This window comes from Engystomops pustulosus, chromosome 5 (genome assembly GCF_040894005.1).
Source record: "Engystomops pustulosus chromosome 5, aEngPut4.maternal, whole genome shotgun sequence".
NCBI lineage: Eukaryota > Metazoa > Chordata > Amphibia > Anura > Leptodactylidae > Engystomops > Engystomops pustulosus.
The window spans coordinates 64,208,370-64,231,787 of record NC_092415.1 but is presented as its reverse complement, the minus strand read 5'-3'; the positions used below and the strand labels follow the sequence as shown (position 1 = coordinate 64,231,787).

The 23,418-nt window shown below is 37.8% G+C and overlaps 1 protein-coding gene across 2 annotated transcripts in view; it reads left to right on the top strand.

Moving 5' to 3' along the window:
* APCDD1 (APC down-regulated 1) overlaps window positions 1–22,964 on the top strand; it is a 37,445-nt gene extending 14,481 nt beyond the window's left edge. For both annotated transcript variants that reach the window (XM_072152243.1, XM_072152244.1), the window contains exons 2-5: window positions 6,706–6,889; window positions 10,842–11,373; window positions 18,444–18,765; window positions 21,811–22,964. In XM_072152243.1, the coding sequence (XP_072008344.1) occupies window positions 6,706–6,889; window positions 10,842–11,373; window positions 18,444–18,765; window positions 21,811–22,259 (1,487 nt within the window). In that variant the 3' untranslated portion in view covers window positions 22,260–22,964. The remainder of the gene's footprint in view (window positions 1–6,705; window positions 6,890–10,841; window positions 11,374–18,443; window positions 18,766–21,810) is intronic.
* Window positions 22,965–23,418: the final 454 nt, after the last annotated feature.

Below are 23,418 nucleotides of genomic sequence, written 5' to 3'. Positions count from 1 at the left end.
TCCATGCTGCCGCTGCCCCATGTCTCCGTGCTGCCGCTGCCCCATGTCTTCGTGCTGCCGCTGCCCCATGTCTTCGTGCTGCCGCTGCCCCATGTCTCCGTGCTGCTCCCCGGTGTCTCTGTGCTGCTCCCCGGTGTCTCTGTGCTGCTCCTCGTTGTTTCTGTCCTGCTCACCGTGTTCTGCAATGTGTTCTTCACACATATATATTGTTCTTCACATACTATTTTGTTCGCACCGTTCCGCGCGTATCTCCCGACAAGTAAGCAGATGTGCCGAACATCTGTAATCTATTCTTCACTGTGTTTTTCACTGTGTTTTTCACTTAAATGATCCTGTGGTCACTGTGTTCACTGTTTTTATTCTATTCTTCATTGTTCTTCACTGTGTTTTTTTAATTAAATGCTCGATCTCGAGCAGGAGAAATACTCGTCCGAGCAACGAGCCGTTTCGAGTACCTTAATACTCGAACGAGCATCAAGCTCGGACGAGTATACTCGCTCATCTCTATCCTGTATCTATAAGATACAGTATCACAATCAAGCTCAGTTTATCTCAGACAATTTACCTCAGACACTTCTGATAAATCTCCCTCATTGTGTTCTTAACTACCTGTATCTATAAGATACAGTACCACAATCAAGCTGTGGTTTTCATTTATATAAAGTTAATAGAAACTTTATACTAGGTACTATAGATCAGTGATTTTCAACCTTTTTTGAGCCGCGGCACACTTTTTATACTTAGAAAATCCTGGGGCACACCACCAACCAAAATAGCACAAAATGACACTAAAACAGTCATATTATACATATAGTTAATAATATAGATTCTAAATTTATTTTACTCACTCAATGTGAAACCTGGGCCTGTTTCGATAAACACAAAAGGGATATCCTGGCAGGAATGGTGGAAAGACACACACAAAGCTCTTCCTCAACAGTTCTCAGTTTCTCCCTGTTTTTTGTATATGGTGCTGATTATTATGTGGCTCATATACTGCAAAATAAAGGGGTACAATGAGAAGTACTATGGCCATGAGGCCAGAGTACAAGTGCCAGCTCATATACTCAGCATATGAGCTGGTACGTGTAGTACTCCAGCCTTATGACTATAGTATTTCTCATTTTACATTTCTCATTGTTATATGCAGTATACTGCTGGAGTACTAAAAGTACCAGCTCATATGCTGAGTATTCTGCCAACAGTTCATATACTCAGGCAAAAGCTCATATAGTCAGCATTATTGGTGGGCATTACCTTGGCGGTGGGCAAATGCGAGAGTCTCTCAGCTCTCAGGATGATGCGCCGGCCTCGGTGACGTCCTTTTGTCGCGCGAGGTTCAACACTTGCGCATGTCTTATTGTACACGTCTCCTACGTTGTAAGAAGCCGTGGCTGCACATTGCCGGGAAACAAAACACAGGGGGCACCATAGTTTGGGGAACTTTCCCCACGGCACACCGGACCATGTGTTGCGGCACACTAGTTGAAAATCACTGCTATAGATCATAGGACATGGGATTTTAAAGTGACATTCCTTTCCAGCTTCAAAAAGTGATTTATCGCAGGCAAACTGTTACATTATGCTATATGGTACTTTATTAGTATTTTACTGGTTTAGTCTGTGTCCTCTGTGTAATGTGAGAGCTGTAACATCAATCTATACCGTAACAGGCAATCCCTTAGTAAAAGCAATGCAGGTGTCTAACAGGCCCACATAACATGTATCACTAAATAAGTGGTTTCTGCTTGAAAGCATTTCTGGATGGCACTTGTCCTTGAAGTTCTCCGCCACATTATATGCAGGTCAGTGCAAGACAAAACAATTAACAGCTCTTCAATGTGCCTGTAAATATGTGCTTGCAGTTAGCTGAAGGCAGAAATCTTCTGGGACTAAGGTGCTAAGTGAAACAACCGTTGAAATTCTCTGTATAGAAGATGCAGGTGCAAGACCCACAAGATGCAGTCATGTCAAGTAGTAGAATCCTAGGCAAATTCATTCTGGTTCTTGCAAAACATGTAGTAAAACAACAGTAGTAAAATAATTGTATACTAAAATCTTATATAGTGAGCCATGAAAAAATTCACATTGCACATAGACCAGCAATCATCTCACTTTTTGAAGATCTGAAAAAGAGGCAGGGATACCTGTTATGTTACTATCATTGACATGCTTCATTTTCACATGTTGCACTATCCAGGGCCAGTTTTAGACAAAGTGTGGGTAAAACTAAAAGTGTGGCCCCAAAATAAAACTATTTTATGAACAGTCACATTCAGTAAGTGGCTTCTTTAGCCCTGCACTATAATAACACTTTGTAGAATACAAGCAGTAGTTTGGCAAGGCAATCTGTAATATGGGACTGTAGGAGAACTTTATTGATGATAGAAGATAAATATGAAAGATGATTTAGATTTGTAGATGTAGAAATATAAAGAAGATTATATATAGATAGCTAGATAGATAATAGGAGAAAGAAACAGTACAAGAGAGATAATAGAACCGAGATAGATAGGTAGATAGAAGATATAAAAGATAAATACATAGACAAAAATCTAAATAGATAAAAGGTTCAAGAGACAGATATATAGATATTAAATAGACAAATTATAGGAGATAGATAACTGGACAGATAGAGGATAAACATCTTCTCCCGGCATGCAACCGCGGGGTATAATAGGAGCCCTCCTCTGCCCACTAAAGTTCATCTGTAGGTTTTGATCAGGGAGCCCTGGGCAAATACCTAGTATACTGCCCCTAACACCGGCAAAGGTAGTATCCCTGAAACAGAGTAAACCACAATAGCAATTTTATGCTATGCTTATGGCAGAGCCAATTACAGTGCCAATTTTATAATACCATATGATATAATAAAGCTTGTATTGTTACACTGGTTATTACTACAATCCAACATTTTTAAAATCCAACTGTCACAGAGACTTAAGAACAAACCTACAGAACCTATCTTGTACATAACCCGGCGACCACCTACAATAATCAGATGAAACAACAGGAATGAGGGCCCTGTTTGCCAGGATTGTGAACACTCACAGGAAGGGGCTTTCTTCCACTTGTTCCAGATCTGTTTTTGTACTTTTTGTATTTTTTACTTTCATTTTTTCTCATCTTAATGTAATGTAATGGTAACAATAATGATAATGTTGATTATACTTTTGTCCTCTGTGCCCAGGTGCCTTGAAGACAAACACACATGAGAAATTTATCAAGCCCTTGTTACTTATTTTGGTGGCATTTTGCAAGATCTCGATGGGAGTTAAGTTTAGTGAGAAGATTCTCCAATAGACTAACAGATCTACTATACCTAGAGGCAGACATTGCTCGTGGCAAGCATAGTGTGTGTAGCACAATTATATAAACTTCTTAGTAAATTTTTTATTAATTTCCTCTAACTAGTTTTACATTGTCTAAATAAATCTTCACTATCATTCCCAGCAGGAACTAAATGTAATGCTTTACAAACTAACAATAGAAATATTTGGGAGAATTTATGATGCCACTTTGGCGTGATTTGTGCAGAAAAACAACGTCCTACACATTTCAGGGCTCATTTTTCCCCTTTTTCCAACAATAGGGGCATTGCCAGGCTAAAAATTGTTTGTGAGCCAAAAAATAGGTAGTTAAATATAGGTCTGAAATCAAACCAGACAGTTTTAAACTTTGCCAGAATTCATCATCACAATGATGAATCCGGCGCAGCACTAGACTAGTGTTGTCCAGCTCTGCAGTTTTGGACCATGCAACACATTAATAAATTCCCCCATTGATTTAGACACTATTGATGCATACCCCAATGACCTCTGCCATATCTGCATAAACTCTGAAATACCAAACCAATTTTTGATCAAAATATATCTTTTGAAAAGATGATTTAGAAGAGAAGATGTGATTGTATGGAAAATAGAGCCTGAAAGCATGACTGTTCAAGTAGTATACACTTAGTGCTTTGAAGCTGTTAATCCACACCCTTAGCTGGTATATTCACATTAATAACATGAGAAAGTTTTGCCTCAAGTCATCAGACTGACTTATCCAAGGGGATATAGAATACGCCTATAAGTACTACTGTATCATGACTACAGGACGAGCAAACAAATACTTGCTAGTTCATAAAAGCTTCTCTTAAGATGTCTCCTCTATCACAAGTGCTGAGCTACATGTGGGTCTTCTCCCAGACAAAACACGCCTTTGTTCTTTGTATCAGCAGAAATCTACTTTAGAGAGAACTTGAGACAGAAATGTGCCTTTTATCTTTCACTTCTTGTCATTTTCGAGAAGAGCCAGTTCTTATACTAAACAAGTAACAATCTTCCTCCCTAAAACAAAGCACAAAACCTCAGATCACAAAAAGCGAGATGCGTCTGATAATACCAAGTCTTATTAAGTGGAGGGTTGTCATTTTTATTCATCATTTTTGGTGCAATTTCAGCTACACTTAGCTTTTAATAGATTGTAAAAATAATCTCATTTCAAGAAAAAAAAGACTGGAAACCTACTTAAAGGACCTCTACCACCAGGATGAAGGATTGTAAACCAAGCACACTGACATACTGGTGTGCAAGCCCTTTGGAAGGATTTGCTCTGCTTATGTTGTGTTTTTTTTTACAAAAAAGGCTCTACAAATTATGCAAATGAGTCTGAATTTTTAAAGCCTTTTTTGTATAGACCAGAGCAGTAGAAGCTAAAAAAAGAGCAAATCATGCCAGAGGGATGCACACCAGTATGTCAGTGTGCTTGTTTTACAATCCTTCATCCTGGTGACGAAGTCCTTAAAATCTTTCATGTGTGAATAATGAAATCATCTTGCCATCACATTTCCTCCAAGTGAGTCTGAAGAGTTAACTAATTTGAAATGTCATGTATAAATAGGTAACATTACTAAAGGCTCATGCTAAATTTCCAATGTTTATGTTTAATAAAAGATGCATTTAAACCATTTTCTTTTTTGCTAAAAATTTTTTTATATGATCCCCCTACCCACCCAAAACATGTTGATTAAGAAGCACTTTTGCTGTTTGGCTTGTGTAAATCAGTGAATCATAGAAGACCGGGGTATAACTAGGAGAGGCTGGGCCCCATAGAAAATTTCTGCATGGGGTCCTCCTTTCCTCTTAAAAATATGCATATATATTTGTACACTCATTAATATACACACACAAGTTCCACACTCATAAACACACTTTTTATACACTTTAACATACATAAATACATACATGTATACACTCTTACGCACATATTTATGCGTTCGTATATACATTCATACATAAGGGGTTATTTATCATACGCCGAAGCTCGGGCTCTGTCGCAGTCAGAGACATGAAGAGGCCTCTTGATGCATCTGGCCAGGGCCTGCGGAGAGTGTATATCTCTACACCAGACCCTGCCTGGCGTAGAAATAAATGCAGCCAGCATTTTTCCACATGTGAAAATTCACTGGCTGTGCACACTGGCGTGAAGGTGGTGGATTGGGGAAAATAATTGCAAGTGCTAGCTATAAGCTAGCATTTGCGATTGTTTTATAGCGCAGAAGCCCTGATAAATATCCCCCATAGAGTATATACAGTATGTACAGATCCATACATTTATACACACATACAGTATATACACATCTTATACATACACAGTATATACATATCAAACTGGAAAACATATTCTATAGTACATACACATTATATACATACATGTAGTATATATAAATCATATATTTAGATACACAGTATATATGCATATAAACACACCATATACACACATAGGGCACCTTTATCATACACTGGCGCTATATGACGCTGTCCCAGCCACTTGGCCCTTGCCGGATCTATCAGGATAAATCCAAACAGCCGGCAGCATAGTTGTTGCGCTGTGCCGCCTGGGTTCTCCTGCGACTGGTCTGACCTGGTGTAGAACTGCGTCATAGACTGTGCAGGCTATAGGCAGGAACACACCGCACCGGCCCACTAAATGGCATTGCAACAGTAGAAGTGGCAATTCCCGGCCTCTACATTTGTACAGCCGTATAATAAATAATGGTAATACATACGTATAGCATATAGACATACATACATACAGTATATACGAATCATGCTGTTGAAAAGTGCAAAGTTAAATCTTATACTGCAGCAGTTCATGTTCCTGTTGTCATAAAAGTGTCTGAAAACAGGCTAAAACCATTGATCAATTTGGGGCAAGACAGAATTACAAGGATATTCGAGTAAGGCAGTAAGATTGTATATTTATCTTTTTTTATCCTCTCCATCCGGCGTGTGGCTCCCATGACGGCTGCTCTCCATTTCCTAGGTGATGTTATAGCGATTGCTATAAACTGGTCTCAGTAAACCAGTGTTGAACTAGGCAGTCTGAGAAAACAATTAGATCCGGTGATGATGTTGATTTGATAATGCCATTATACATCATAAGAAGAAACCAAGAAACTAGTTCAGAGGAAAGAATGTTAATAAAGTCATAAATAATAACTCTTCATAGATGTCATAATTGTTTATGAAAGGTTTTTTAGATTTCACCTTCAATTACCATTAATTAATACCAGCAAGTTATCTCAGGATCTTATTGAACATGTCTTGACACAGTTTCTAATAAAATAATGCATAATTCAGATGAAAAGGTCTGTAGAATTGAAAGTGGATATTCCTGGCATGATTTACTGAATCCATTTGTTTCTTTTACATACAGGTTTTGGTGATGGGTCAAATGTACTATTTAGTGACAGTAGGTCGCATCCAAGATCTCTGGAGAAAACAGCATGGAGGACTTACAAAGAGTCACAATGTCACCACATGCTGAAACATCTGCACAATGGAGCCAGAGTCACTGTGCAGATGCCTCCAAACATCGTGGGACATTGGGTTTCCACTGGGTAAAGACATCTCATTACTAATATACATTTTATAAGGTTTATTACTGGTTTTTTACCCCCAATATGAAGCATTCCTTTCACTAGACTATACTTATATTATATATATCTCCTCTACTTTGTTCTGCAGGTGTAACTGTGCTTTTTGATGTAGAAAGTAATGGTTTATTTTGCATTTTTTATTAGTTTCCAAATATGTTTATTAAATAAATGGTCAGTACAAAACATTACAGCTATAGAATCCCCATGCAGGGAGCTAAAGATATTAGCATCTTAAAAGAAATATCATAAGTATTTGTTATAACAATGCAAAATAGGTTATATAAACATAAAGAAAAATGAAGCCTAGCCAAGACCACAGACACAATAGACAATTATCTGTCTTTGTTTATAGGGCTTTTCCTCACACACTACATTTTAATTTTTTTGGGCAGATTATCTTTCCTGGCTTGTTTGAAATTTTGATTAAGAAGCCTTGAACAAAAACACTAAAAACAATTCTAAATCTAATCACATAACATAACATTTTATAATTATAGTATTCTTTATATTATGCATTAAAAAAAGAGCGAGGGCAGCCAGACAATACCATTTTTTTTGTGTCTTTGGTCATGATTGCTGAATATTTAAAATTTCCATTTATCTGAAGAACTCAGGAAATTATAACTTACATAAAAGATTGCAAACCACCTAAGCTTGCCTGTAGCAATACCAAAATGAACATACAGAAACACGTTCTAATAATTCATAATTAGCCAGCTAAGGAGATTAAGAGCTGATGACTCACAATAAAGGGAACGGCTGAATGATATATTGGTATATTTAAGACTATATGGCAACATAATCATCAGGGTTATTTTTGTAATGAAAATGATGCCACTAGAATTTGAGACATTAGGAGCTCCACAGCTTTTGCACTGTACAGGCAACTTAGCGTAACTATCTGCATATATGAGCAGGTTTTTGGCAAATGTGGACAAGTAGTTATTCCCCGTTATCTAAATACAAACTACAGATCAGTCAGAATACTGACTATAACAGTTCAACCCTATGAATGTTAGAATTGACATTGGCATTTAAATAATTTGGGGAATGAAGGAGTTCCTTCACCTTTACCTAGGGCAGTGGTTCCCAACCACCAGGCCTTGGCAAAGGATTGGTGAAAAATTTTGGGAAAAAAAATTGGGTGCAGCCGGTCCCCGAATACAAAAAGGTTGGGAACCACTGCCCTAGGGCAAAGATGGTTGGTTAAATACTAATCATAAATAATAAATGCCTAGTATTACAACTAAACTAAAACTAAAAACTAAACTAAAAGAGAATTAATCTACACATACACCACAGTGACGAATAAATAAACAATTTTATTTCATATACAATGTTTTGTGTTAAAGCGTTGAAAAATAAAGAAATGTACACATAAGTGGTATAAATGTAACAACCAAACTAAAAATAAAATGTTAATTGAACTGTACGGAGAACGTCGTAAAAAAACGCAGAAAATCCATATGAAAATTAGTTTTCTTACAAATAACAGATTTTCCAAAAGTGATCTTACATATAAGCAATACATATGTTCAGTAAAATATTATTTAACCACACTGAATGGCATGACAAACAAAACATGAAAATCATTGGTGTTTTTTGCCATCTTCCAACAAAATAGGTTAATAAAAGTTATCTAATGAGGTATTTCAAGTGACGTTTATGTACCCTAGATAAAGTGCATTCGGAAAGCAGAGTGGTCCTCCAGAAAAGACCACCTCCTATACCGACATCAATATTAAAATTGAAAATTTATGGTCTTAGGATGGCAATGATGAAAAAATAAAAATAGGGTTTGGTACAAAAAGTCACACATAGGCAGGTGATGAAGAAGAGGTAAACATCTAATATGCTTAGATACATGACAATGCTATACCACAAAACTGAACTTTGTTGACCACCAAGCTCAGATGTTGACCACCAAGCTCAGATGTTGACCTGTGTTGCCTCCAGTTCAACCACAACACAACACAGTCTTGCGCTTGCTTTGGTTTGAAGATTCTTGTGTCCCCTCATGAAGTGGTGAAGTCTGGAGCCACAACAAGCTGTCTCCTGTTTCCTTGTGGTCTGGCATAAGACACACTAGGAGAAACCTGTCTATAGAGAGTTTCCTTGCTGTCTGGCCCCAGAAGTACTTGGCAAACCATTGCTGTTTCTTTTACATTTATATTTAGAATCAAGTACATTCATTCCTTATGAGGCTGTAACTCACATGTTTTAATTTTGTTGTCAGAGGGGGCTCTTAGAGAATTTTGGAATGTAGAACCACCCTATTATGCTTTGTGGCTATCAATGTATTTGAGCTTTCATTAAAAGCTACATTCTCCACAATTGACTTACCACTCAGTTTGGATTATGTAAACACTTAGATCTTGTGGTTCTGTAGAAGAATATGAGATTGTGTTAATGTTTTAGTGAGGGAAAAAATTGTTTGGGTTCGATGCAACAAGTCAATATAGAACAACTGGGAAACATCAAAGAATGGGCATAGACTTACAGTAAGCTCTGATGTTTAAGCTGCTATTTCGTAAAATTGCTCAATATATGTCTGTTACATGCTGCTGAAGTGTTTATTATGCGGTAAGTGTATGTTGTGAACGCCATTTTTTTTTCATGTACATCTGCAGAGGAAGTGCAGAGAATAAGCATTTTATTCCCTGCAGCACCACCCCAGGACAATTTCAGTGCCCATCAAAATAACCATGGATGTACATGAAACCCACAAACATGGCTGGACTTTGAGTTAGAGAAACCTGCCTGTTATCTATTGATGGAGGATTTTGGAAATTTGTTTAGCCGCATAAAAAATTAAATTTTTTATTTACTTTTACTTACCTAAAACAAACCTGTGATCAGGAATGTATTTTTTAACTGTTGACAGGTTCCAAAAGTCTATGATATGCTGAATTAAAAATGCCCTTATCAGCATTCTGAAACATTTCAGTTCTTTGTTAAACCTTATTTCACATTACCTGGCTCCCTGCCAGTAGCATGTGTTGAAGGAAGGGGAGTGGCTACTGTAGAAGCCTGTGTCTCTGTGTCTCAGTCTCCTATTATCCACACTCATCCAGCTCCCTCCCCTCCTCACTTCCTGTCATGTGCATTGACTGGCAGGGGAGGGAGGGGGTGGTGTAGGGGAGAGGAAGAGTGAATGAGGAGACATAAGCACTCAGGCTACAGCTGCCCTGAAATGATTCAGAATGCTTACAAAGCTGCTTTTAAAATCAGTATAGAATAGGTTATTGGAACCTGTCACCAGCTAAAAATGACATTCCTGGTGACTGATTTGCTTTACTTTACTGAACATGTACTAAACGCTTGATAACTTACCATTATCTATGGGATTCACCCTACAGAGAGAAGTATTACAAGGTTGTATACTATACTTACACTATACTGACTCTTAAGAGCAGGCAGATCATAAAAACAAAGTATTTTCATTGGCTCTTCTTTTATTTATGATCATTAGATGTACTGTCATCCTATAGTAGCTCCACTTTTAATATTTTCAAAACTTTTTCCAAATTTGCTGAGGTAAGCAAGAGACATATCATTCACAATCTTCCACTGGTGCTGGTTAAAGCATCTCTCCACCAAGAAAATAAATCCACTTTATGTCCTTGGTGTCCTCCTGCTTCTAGAAGAAAGCTGTGACTTTAGTATATACCAGGGGACTAAGTTTGATGAATACTTATACCCAATGTATTGTCAAATTTTGTTTTGTTGAGGGTTGATTTATGAACATCATTTATTTTTTCTGTTTAGAGATAACACTCTAATTGGATGATTTGTCTATTATTTAAATTTGTGACTAATGTAAGAAAAAAAATATTCTAATTTGTCCATTTATATTCATCACCAAAGAGCAAAATACATTGTTTATTAAATCTAAATTGTTTCCACTATTTAGATGTGAAGTTCGCTCCGGGCCTGAGTTTCTCACAAGATCCTACAAGTTTTATAACAACAACACATTCAAAGCCTATCAGTTCTATTATGGAGACAACCACTGTACGAATCCTACCTACACCATAGTTATTCGTGGAAAGATCCGTCTTCAGAAGGCATCAGTAATTGTTCTTGGTGGGACTGAAGCGGATTACCAACTTCATCATGTGCAAGTAGTACCTCACAGTGAAAGTGTAGCTGAAAACCTGAGATGGTTGGTAAACCAGGCGTGTCCTGGCATCATCCCTGCTGACAAAACCTGGAAATCAGATGTCACTTATAATCTGTGGAAAGAAAACAGCAGTTTCAAATGTCTAGAGGCTCTCAATTTTGCAATGCATGAACTTCAACTTATCCGTGTGGAAAAGCAGTACTTGCACCATAACCTGGATCATATAGTGGAGGAATTATTCCTTGGAGATATTCACACAGACGTCACCCATAGAATGTACTACAGACCATCAGGTTATCAATCAGCTCTGCAACATGCCAAGGTATTCCTATTTTATCTCAAAAACACCAGCCTTTTTGATATGTCATTTTTGTGTCATCTCCTAAATGGAAACTCAATACTGATAACATATTCGTAGAATCAGTCACTAAAATCCGATTGGGACAACAGGCATAACCCTCACAGATTAGTTGTTATAAGCAGATGATAAAGACAGCATATAGCTCCAGATCGCCTCACATTCACGTTTACCAAGGCCTTTGCGCCAGTGTTCTGTCAGACTTGCACTTTATTTCTAGTGGAAACTGATTGCACAAGTATTTAAGAAGTGTCTGAGACATTTATGTGTCACCCATTTGTCGCGGTGCTGCACTAGACATCATGTGGCACAAATTAGGGTTTGTCTTGCAAACATAATTGTGTTGCACGTCCTATGTTAAAGGTGCACCACAAAAAAGTTGGTGAACTCTGTTGGACCAGTGCAGGGAGCACCAGATTCACGATTTCTGTTGCCCGGTCTTCATGAATCCGTCGCACTGAGAATTATACATGAGCAAACCGCATTTACCACTTAGTGAATGTGCCCCATTGAGATTAGAGCTGTCTGTATCATGGTTCCATTCTCTGTTTCTGAGCTGGTGAGAACAGCTGCTCTTCAGATGTGCTGAGTTTTGCACACATATTGATAGGTCATCATTGCTTTTGGGCAGAAAATCTCTTTAAGTAGCAAAACTTCAGTGATTCACTTGTCTAAACTTTTTTGATTTTGGCCAAACTGTTCCATTGTTTAGAGGGATCTGTAATGGAACAAATTTTATTGACATAGAAGGTATATGTTTGATTCCTTTTTGACCCCAGAGCATGATATTGGTGCCATAAGGTTGTGCATGTCATATCAACTTGAAAAGAGTCATTGCTAAGATGATGTGATCCATACCAGCGGATCATTCAATAGGAACGTACTTCATATAGCCCTTAAAGGAAACCTACCACTTGTAGTGGCAGGTTTCTGATGTAAATACCGGGCACCAGCTCAGGGCGAGCTGGTGCCGGAGCTTATTTTCGTTAGTGTTTTAAACCGCGATATCGCGGTTTAAAACACTTTTTAAACTTTATAGCTGGCGCAGGCAGGTACGCGCTCGGCGCTTACCGTGCGCGCGGCTACATAGGAAGTGAATGAGAGCCGCGCGCATGGTAAGCGCCGAGCGCGTACCTGCCTGCGCCGGCTATAACGTTTAAAAAGTGTTTTAAACCGCGATACCGCGGTTTAAAACGCTAACGAAAATAAGCTCCGGCACCAGCTCACCCTGAGCTGGTTCCCGGTATTTCCATCAGAAACCTGCCACTACAAGTGGTAGGTTTCCTTTAAATTAGAAGTTAAACAACAAGGGCTGATCCAGTGTTACACATAGATAATCAAATATAAAGAATAGACAGTAGCTTCGAACCTCGACTACCAATAGGGAAGAATCACAGTAACATAGTTAAAGAAAGAAATAAACATAACCTTTTCTAGGGGAAAAAAAAGAACTTTTTTCTTATGTAAGGCTGCTACTTAAAGCTATATTGTCTATTTATTTATGTCTATCTATTGCCTGATGTCTGACAAGGTCCGGAGGACTTTCTAACATAGAAGAAGATATCAGTATTTTGAATGACACAAAGTGGTTGTTTAAGGTTAAAAACACACGAATGTGGTTGGTCCATGTATTACGGAGCACACACTGCCCAGATTTTACAGACACTATTCATGAACACTGTGCTGGGGATGGCCCTCTGAGTATCATAGCGATATATGATGCAAGGAGTCCCTTCTTTTCCACTGAACAGCATCACTGAGTGATTACCATGATTCACAGACCTAATGCAATCATGTGTTTTGAGCCTAAAATTTAATGAACTTTGAGGATCATGAACAATTATGAAGTTATTCTTTTTACCATAGGAATATTTGATGACCAAGGGTGAATGTAGGACATTTAAAGACAGCAAAAGCAGATGAGACAAAGCCTCATTCCTACAAGTAGTATCCTTTAATTTGGTCTAATTGTTACTCCTCTGGGACTACACATAGTAACTGGACACTTAGCTTACTACCAGTACATACAAGTGTCCCTGAGCTTTACAGGGTGTAATGTGAGGTGCACAGTTGCCTTTTTACTGCTTTTAATTTATTACATTTAATAAAATAAAATAATATTTCTTGTGAAAATAATCAGTGGGAGAAATAAAACAACAAGCACTCCAGAAGACCAAACATTTACAAAGCTGAGCTAAGTAATGATCACTGGTGTCTTACTCAGTACTTACTTGTGGCTTCACTTGTGGCTTCAAATGGGAGATAATGAAAGGTCCAGGCTTGTCATGATGTGGAAAGCTGCCATAACCACAAAGTCAGCCTCAGGAAAACTGGCCACATTCCAGGTCCCTGTAGTCCTGATGTGACTTCAAGGTGATAAATTCACCTCTCAACCCTAAACATACAGCAGGTTATATTACTATTACAATATGACTGTATTATTATATGTTTTTTTAAATAATTATTAAAGTAAATCAGATTCAACACTGACTCTTATGATTGACTTTTGTAATTGATTTAACTTCCTGGAAGATCTGCAAATATACAGTAAAATGATTATTAAAATGGTAAAATTATGTTCTTAAAGAAAGGGTTAGGAGTCATAATTAATTGCCAATCCTTAAGATAGGTCATTCATTGTCAGTCGGTGATGGTCTGGGACCCTTTTGGAAAAAATTCGTCTGGGACCCCTGGGCCCTGAATTAATGAGTTGACTGTAAACAATATGGAAATGCAAGCAGACAGCTTTGTGTACTGTGTTAAGCCCCATGCACATGACCACATGAGGACCTGATGTCACACGCTGTCTCACCACACCATGACTGAGCCGGACAGCTGCTCAGCTTTCAATGGAGAGGGCAGAGGGTGAGGAGCTTTCACCCCTCCTGCACCCAGCTGTACGCAGCTCGGGCTGCATGATGTCCTAGAGTGTTCAGGGTTTTCATCATCTGATCACCTTGTTCCAAGGTGCCTGAACCGTGTGATATACAATTAATCACCTGTCCTCCTATCTTAAGGGTAACCCATTCACTGTCAATTGTTGATGGTCTGGGCTCTTGCATCTTGATGAGCTGTTATATTGTGCTGTAATCATCTGATGGGTGCAGGTTCTAGGTACCAGACCTCAACGATATGCAAAATATCACCTATTCTAAGAATAGACCATAAATTGTAAGTCTTGGAGAACCTCTTACCCATAAAAACACCAAATTCTTGAGAATGTCATTTATTCTACCTATGTAGTTAGTACATCCTCTCCTAGTACAAACCTTCAGTCAAACGTTAGATTTCTACCAACCATTTTCTGTACTTTTTAGCTCTATGCTTTCCATTACTACTCGGTCCCCTCATTTTCTCTGTGGCGAATATGAGAAATAGCAAAAAGTCCAGCTAGCGGAACTCCCACTCGTATATGTAAAAGCAATAACAGACTTTATTTCTTCAGCATTTAAAACATCAATACAAGAGAACAGAGGGAAACGCATGGCCACAGTTCATAGGTCATAGCTCATAGATCCCTCTTTTCTCATACCCTTATGGAGAAGTCCACTATGGTTAGTGGGGTACAGAGTATGACTCCAACATAGGCCGGTGGGTAAGCATAGTGGTACAAGCCCAGATAGAAATCACACATAATACACGTTAGTGATACCATTTTGGAAACCCCATTGTAATAGAAGATGAAATTGTACATTTTTGTGTATATTATCCTTGGACAATGACATCACTGTTTGTATGTTTGAAAACAGAGCATATCTACAAAAAATCCCTTATTGGGGATTTTTTCCCCTGTCTCTAAGGGTTAACCTTATATTCCCAGAATGCCAACACTTATAGTTTATTCAACTCCCACTACTGGTTATCTCAAGAGTCACATGACTATTATAATTGTGGTGAGGTTTTTTATCCACACGATACCATCCATAACTAGGTCAAGGATAATTTTTTTATAAATTGATTGAGATTCCTATAATAGTAGAGGCTTTCTTTTATGTGAAGGATATAAATTATGTTGTTTGATCTCAGAGCTCTCAGCAATGTGGAAGTCAGTTGGGTTCACAGATCTACACATTTTAATGATTTTATAGTCCTTGCTAGTTACAACAGGAACCTTTCAGGCCAAGATAACTTGTATGTTGCATTGAAGTTTCCCTTTCAAAGCAAAAAAAAAGAAAATTAGACACTTTTGTTGTTTTTTCTTTTATATGAGGAAATATGAAATTTAGTTTATGCTATAAGATTCTGGATCAAAATCAAGGTTAAAGCACTTCTGTCAAAATTGCAGAAGTTTTCAGTGATATTGATGAACTAAAAATCTTGAAAGGAATTATTATAAATGAGGAGTGACATACTGGAAACAGTTTGAAATGTACCCAGGTATTGAAAATACGTAGGTCTAAAATTAATTTGGATTGACAAGGAAACAAGGATAAACAATAGAGATTCATTGGGGTCCATTTGTAACTGGGGGTCCTCAGTAAGTTTGGTGTCCTTAAGTCGGGGACTGCCTGTATTTACCCTGCTCTCACTTCCTTTTCCTATGGTACTGCTGGTGTAATGGGAAGTCTCCTTTCCATTTCGCTAGAGTGCTGTAATCGACTGAAATCACAAGACGAAATTGGGCTAGCAGCATCAGTGGAAGTAGATTGCTTAACAAACAATGAGATTTGTGTCATCTGACACCAGGTGAGAGTCCATTTGTGAGATTTCACACATTTTACATACATATATATACAAATATATAAATACACACACACATATATATATATATGGTCTATATATAAATAATTAAACCGCTCCCCTTAATTTAAGTACGTATTCCGTTTCTGTCCTCTCTCCTTTAAATGGGAAATATGTGGCCGCAGATGAGCCAATTTTTCCAGGTTGCATCTTTCCTCTATTTAGAAAATGTATATCAAATCCTATGGTATGGGAAGCTAATGGTTACATATTCCATAGCTGTAGTAGTTAGAATTTTTTATATGACCAACAGCTACAGTTTCTTTCCCCAAATCCTCAAAAATATGCATACCAGGCACAAAATTATTTCATATCTGTGAACTACTAATTTACTATATTGAACTCAATAGTAACAAATCAATAAGACAATAATTTGAGTTTATACACTCATATGATCACTACCCCTTAGGAAGGTCTCCCCTTAATCTCTCAATCTACATTTATTAACTTTCAGCCAGGAATAGATCTGCCCATCTGTCCTCTTTTTATTTGACTTCCTCTAACAGTTTTGTCTCTAAAGGATACAGGATATCCTCAGTGATACTATTCTCATTAGTGAACATCAAAAGCTCTTATATTGGCACTTCTTTATTTAAATTGTATTTATATTATCTGCTGCTGCCAAAACATTGTCATTTTCCGCTAGTCACACAAAGAGATTGTTGAACTGCTAAAAGCAACCAAGCCAAGAGATACAGAACTGACCTGCTTAACTGGTTTACTGTGCAACACTTCATATCACATTATGTACAGAGCTGACATCTGCATTCATGCATCGTAGGGGAGTACAGAGCGCACACAGCACAGTACATTCATGTTCTGAGACTGCTATAGCCGTATGAATAAAATATATCATTCCTATTCATCTAGATTAGTATTTGACCTGGGACCTCTTTAAAGGACATGTCCAGTGACATTCAGATATTAATCCGTTGCAATGACAATTTAAATAATCTTAATAATGAACTTATATTATAAATGCTGCACTGATGTCCCAATTTCAGTGTCCCTGAGTGCATGAAACTGCACTTCCAAATAGTGAGAGTCATGTGCAATGGGGTCAGACCCTTCTCCATCACAACTGATCCAGAGAATCGCTAAAGAACCGAGCCACATAGCCTGCCCTCTTCATTATGTCACTGACACAGGGGAAGAGATATTTGTGCTAAATGTCTATGTTTGTAAATGTTCTAAATGTTATGTTTGTAAACTAGTCGTATTATTGATATACACAGATATATATGGGTCGCAAAAGTACTACACTGCTCATTATATTATCATATTAGGAGCCACATCAATCAAGGCTTGTATGTAGTCTTGTAGTCTCAATCTGTAAACCACAGCTCAATCACTGGCCAAGCAATATAACACTATTCAAGACACACAGATATCAGCAGGTTGTGACATATGCTTAGAGAAATCTTTTATTGATATAGTTGGCCACAAAATAGGACATCTAATCATAAAGTATCACATATGTTGCAGAAAGTCTATAACCAGTTTAATGAATTAATTCCACCCTAAATATATAGAATAGGTGGTAAGCTTAATGTTTATTATAGGCGCTTTTTTTATTGTATATTATGTAGTAGTACTGTGTGTGACTAATGTATAAGGTATGCATGAAAATGTTTTTTAGGTTGAAGCTAGAACATGTTCGCCTCTTGCCATTTACAAAGGACTATAAAAAGCGCTACATGTGACAATTTCTAGTGATACAGATCTTGCAGACAAACATTTCCTTTATGGGAAAGCAGCACAATATTCTAATCAAGATCAAAGAGGGCTTTGATATAACATCAAACACTGCCTTTTCCTTAATCTTAACCTCCTCAGCACTCAAGTGCCCTGGCAAACACATGCCAAGCTGTAGTATCTGGCCACACAAAGCTTAACCATGTTGTTGCTGTTTTCATTCAGAACATGGGTAGAATACTGATGGGTGAGGGCTTTAAAGAATTACCCAAAACTGATAAATTACTGTTTCGGAAGATTTATAGCAATACCCTGTGTGGTGCCATAAAGTTTTTTCATGAAGGCTAAAATAATTAGGAGAATGATAAACACAATTTAATTTTTTAAGTGATGTGAAAATGTTTCTTATATAGACAAGAGTCTTATTGCTTTCATCTCATTCAAGGTCCAGCAAAATAAATCCATAGTATAAAGACTCCTTGTTCCCTCACACTATATATTTCCGACTATGATATATATACACACACACATATTATTTTTTTTACATATTTTAAATGTTAAGAATTTGAAATTAATAACATGTCAATGCTTTTTTTCAGAACCACGACCAATCCTGCATTGCCTGTAGAATCATCTACCGGTCAGACGAGCATAATCCTCCAATATTACCTCCCAAAGCAGACCTGAGTATTGGTTTGAATGGGGAATGGGTCAGTCAACGTTGTGAAGTGCGTCCAGAAGTCCTTTTTCTAACCAGGCACTTTATCTTCCATGACAAGAATCACACATGGGAAGGTTATTACTATCACTACATTGACCCAATATGCAAACATCCTACATTCACTATCTATGCCAAAGGCCGCTATAGCAGAGGAGTTCCTTCAACTAAAGTCATGGGAGGAACTGAATTTGTCTTCAAAGGTAAGGAATCAATCACAGAAAATATTTTTTTTCAATTATTTATTCTGTTACGTTTTGATATATAACAAAACAGAAAAAGAAACAAAAAATTTTAGGTCCCCATAGTAAAATAAGGAGCCATATCTTAAAAGAGAAACTTTTTTTAAAACCATAATAACATATTTTAGGAATGAAAGAAAAATTATTTCACTTTACTATATCCTACAATTTTCACCACTAGGCCTGATGATAGACTGATACTTGATAATCCTGTAAGGGTTTTCTGTGCAGAAGTCGCCTGTTTTACATCACAGACAACAGGAAAATATTACATACGCGGTAGAATTGAAACTATTAAAATATAGTAGCCCCCACAAAAACCATTGTTATATGAGCTCTGTTTTTATGGCTTTCACTGTGCCCTCCAAATGACAGCTCCCCTTTTTCCTTTTGGTCACTACGATCATTTCTATTTTTTTTTTATCAAAACCTTCTACCAAAACCTTAAAAAAGCAAACAACCCCAAAGTTTATTAACATTGTACACAAAAACATTGAGGAAGCAGGATTGTAAATATGGAGATCACTTCTTTCCGCATTTCTTTATTCCACCTTTGGTGTACAGAGTTTGGTATGATGTAACTTACTGATGTTTGCATTGATGGCATTTTGTGAAACGTATAACCGTTTTATCACTTTTTCTTCATAAATTGGGAGGTATGATATTATAGTGGTCTCCTACACAGAGAAATAGGTAGTTATATAAATAAGTGTGCATTACATTTCAGATTAGTATCTTTCCATGTGAGAGCTAGTTCTCCAGCCCACTCTAATTTTGTATATATTTACTTTAACCAACTATCCCATGGCTCAAATGCCCCCCACTACCCTATAGATTGTCTAAAATGCATATTTTCTATCATTTCAACACATCAATATATGAAATATATGAAGAAAAAGTGATCAAAAGGTTATATGTTTCACAAAATGGTATCAATGCAAACATCAGCTCATCCCACAAAAAGTTCCACTTTATCCTTTAGGCCCAGGACAGACATCTACTATGTTGTTAATATAAATCGCTGCCGATTAGTTGTAGGAGCTTTTGCTGTGGCTATCCTGCACATACTTTGTCACCAGCCCTGGATCTCATGCACACAAACTTTGTGCACTTTGCAGACTGCTAGCAGGGGCTACTGGCTCTGCAGCAAAGACAGCAGGAATAGAAACTGGGGTGCGAACAGTCAGCTCGACCACCACACTGACAGAGCCCAATAGAAAGTAATGAAGCTCTGAGTTTGCCTGCTAAAAAGAACCTAGCTCAGGTCCCCATTACACGGTCATGTGTATGAGACCTTACTCTGCGTCTGTCACCTGAATGCCAGGAGACTACAGGCATGCTAGTAACTTCCAGATGCTTTTTCCAAAAAAATAAACGATATACTTTATGTTGCTGCCTATCAAAGGCCTGACAGCTTCAGCACCATTGATCTGACATGTAAACAGCTCTACATGTGTGCACATACTTACTGAAACTTTTTTCCAAGGACGGGGTTGGGACCCTTACCATGGTCCCTGGAGAAAAAAAATTGTGTGCCTGAAAATTCCCCATACCTAACACCAGCAAATATAATGTTCCATTTCCTGCAGTCCCTGACCTAAAATGCCTCCTTTCCTGCAGCTTCCCCCTTTTATGTTGCCCCACGTTATAGTGCCCCTTTCACTGTAACCCCCACGCTTTTCTGTAGGCCCTCTTTATTGCGCCCCTTTTCTGTTGTGTATCTTTATAAAAAGGGGGCTACAGACATTATAATACCCTTTTTCTATAGCCCTTTTTATACTATATATATATATATATCTATATCTATATATATATATATATATGTATATATATATATACATATATATATATAGATATATACACACTGTATAATCAAGTGTAAGCCAAACCGGGTATAAGCCAAGGCACCAAATTATACCACAAAAAACTGGGAAAACGTATTGACTCAAGTATAAGACTAAGGTGGGCCACTACTCTTTAATAAAATATAGCAGCAGCAGCCTCCCTTCACTAGTAAAATGACCAGCAGAAGCCGCCCCTGACTAATAAAATGTCCAGCAGCTGCCTCCACTCAAAAATGAAATGTCCCCAGCAGCACACCCTCAAAAATAAAGTTTTCCAGCAGAAACTCCTCCGTAAAAATAATATGTCCCCAGCAGAGCCCCCGTAATAATGTAATGTCTCCAGCAGAGTCTCCATAATAATGAAAGGTCCACAGCAGTGCCCCCCTAATAATGTAATGTCCCCATAATAATGCAAGGTCCACAGTAGTGCCCCCCCTAAATAATTTAATGTCTCCAGTATAGCCACTATAATAATGAAATGTCCACAGCAGAGCCACCATAATAATCAAATGTCCACAGCAGAGTCCCCATAAAAATAGTAAAAGCTAAACTTACCCCCGACTTCTGCTCCTTGCGGATTCCTGACGAGATGTCACATGCGCACAGGGAGAGCATAAAGAAGGGGGAACTGTGGGAAACGAGAAAGATAAGTATCAAGGTTTTTTCTTAAGTTGAAGTTATTTGTCCGTGGATGGGAAGTGGGCGCTCCACGGCCCAGTCTAGATATTTGCCTATTCCGTGAGGCTGCTGTAAAGCATATGCTGTTACTAGAGCTCAGTAAGAAGGCAGCTCCCATAATCATATGGAAAATAGGTGGGGGGGGATTGGAAAGTAAAAGCGGAAAAATTAATGATCAAGAACATTTTTTCATTCTTCTCATAGATTTTTTTTTATATACTTAATATATAAATGCCCATTTCAAAAACGTGAGTCTCCAATCCTGTCATTGCAATTATCCTTCTCCATATTTCACATATTTTAATCCAGTATTTGCCAAATTTAGGACAACTCCAGAACATATGGAGATTATAGGAATTTCGGTCCTCACATTTTTTTTGTTTTTGTTTATATAATTCTACCTACTGAATCAGCCCCTTCCTATGAATCACTAACATTATGAGTTACTTCAACATGAGTAATTATATTCTTCTTTTTTATACAGTAAATCACTTGAAGGTGACCCCTATGGAACATACTACAACGTCTATGCTTAACATATTCAAAGGGAATGAATGTGGAGCAGAAAAATCATGGAAAGTTGGAGTGGAACAAGATGTTACTCATACCAATGGTTGTTCTGCTTTAGGAATCAAACTTCCTCACACAGAATATGAACTCTTTAAAGTGGAACAAGATTCACAAGGAAGATATCTTCTTTTTAATGGCCAAAGACCAAGCGATGGTAAAAGCCCAGATGAACCTGAAAAAAGACCAACATCATACCAGGTGCCACTGGTCAAGTGTAGGTCTTCGATCTTAAGACCGGAAAGTTCAATTGAGGGGAGCCAGAAAATGAGATCGGGCGCATCCATTACATCTTTTTCTTTCTTTCTTAGTATTTCTATGCATTTTTGGTGCTTAGTTTCTTTAATTTATATTTTGACTAGATGAACTGAAGGTAAAAGGAATACCCTTTGTGTTTATAACATGGGACCAAGGACCTTTTGTTGTTTGAAGACAACATCTGTTTACTTGATGCACTTGGATGCCGGAGAACTAATGCCCTGATACCTACACATTCCCTCTATAGTCTACGGCACCACCTTCTGAACATCAGAAAAATGATTGAAACTTAGTCTCAGAACTTCACCAAGCCTTACCCTGCCTTATATGATTGTACAACAGTACAACAGATTGTACAACTACTTGCACTTTATGCCAGTAGACATGTATTAATATATTCTAGAGAAAAACTATTTTAAGCGCCACAGAAGTCTCTGTCTCGGATGTGCTATATTTCTGTTGTGACTTTTTTGCATTCCCTTTTTTTACAGTGTTGACAAATCAGGACATACTTTATGCAGTATTGTGTTGCCAGTCTATGGACTGCTTGGGGCAGACGGGCTTAGGTACCCTCTCTGAGTTCAAAATTTGTTGTATATATCTGTGTAATGTACATAACTGTATATGAAAGATACTTTGATCTATATTAACATATTACACATTTTACACCAAAGAATAAAGTTTTGACAAATTTGAAATAAAAATAGTCGTTTTTGGTACTTCATAGGCCCCAAATTAAAATTTTTGAAATGGCAATGCACTATAATTATATTACATACACTCACCGGCCACTTTATTTGGTACACCATGCTAGTAACGGGTTGGACCCCCTTTTGCCTTCAGAACTGCCTCAATTCTTCATGGCATAGATTCAACAAGGTGCAGGAAGCATTCCTCTGAGATATTGGTCCATATTGACATGATGGCATCACACAGTTGCCGCAGATTTGTCGGCTGCACATCCATGATGCGAATCTCCCGTTCCACCACATCCCAAAGATGCTCTATTGGATTGAGATCTGGTGACTGTGGAGGCCATTTGAGTACAGTGAACTCATTGTCATGTTCAAGAAACCAGTCTGAGATGATTCCAGCTTTATGACATGGCGCACTATCCTGCTGAAAGTAGCCATCAGATGTTGGGTACATTGTGGTCATAAAGGGATGGACATGGTTAGCAACAATACTCAGGTAGGCTGTGGCGTTGCAACGATGCTCAATTGGTACCAAGGGGCCCAAAGAGTGCCAAGAAAATATTCCCTTGACA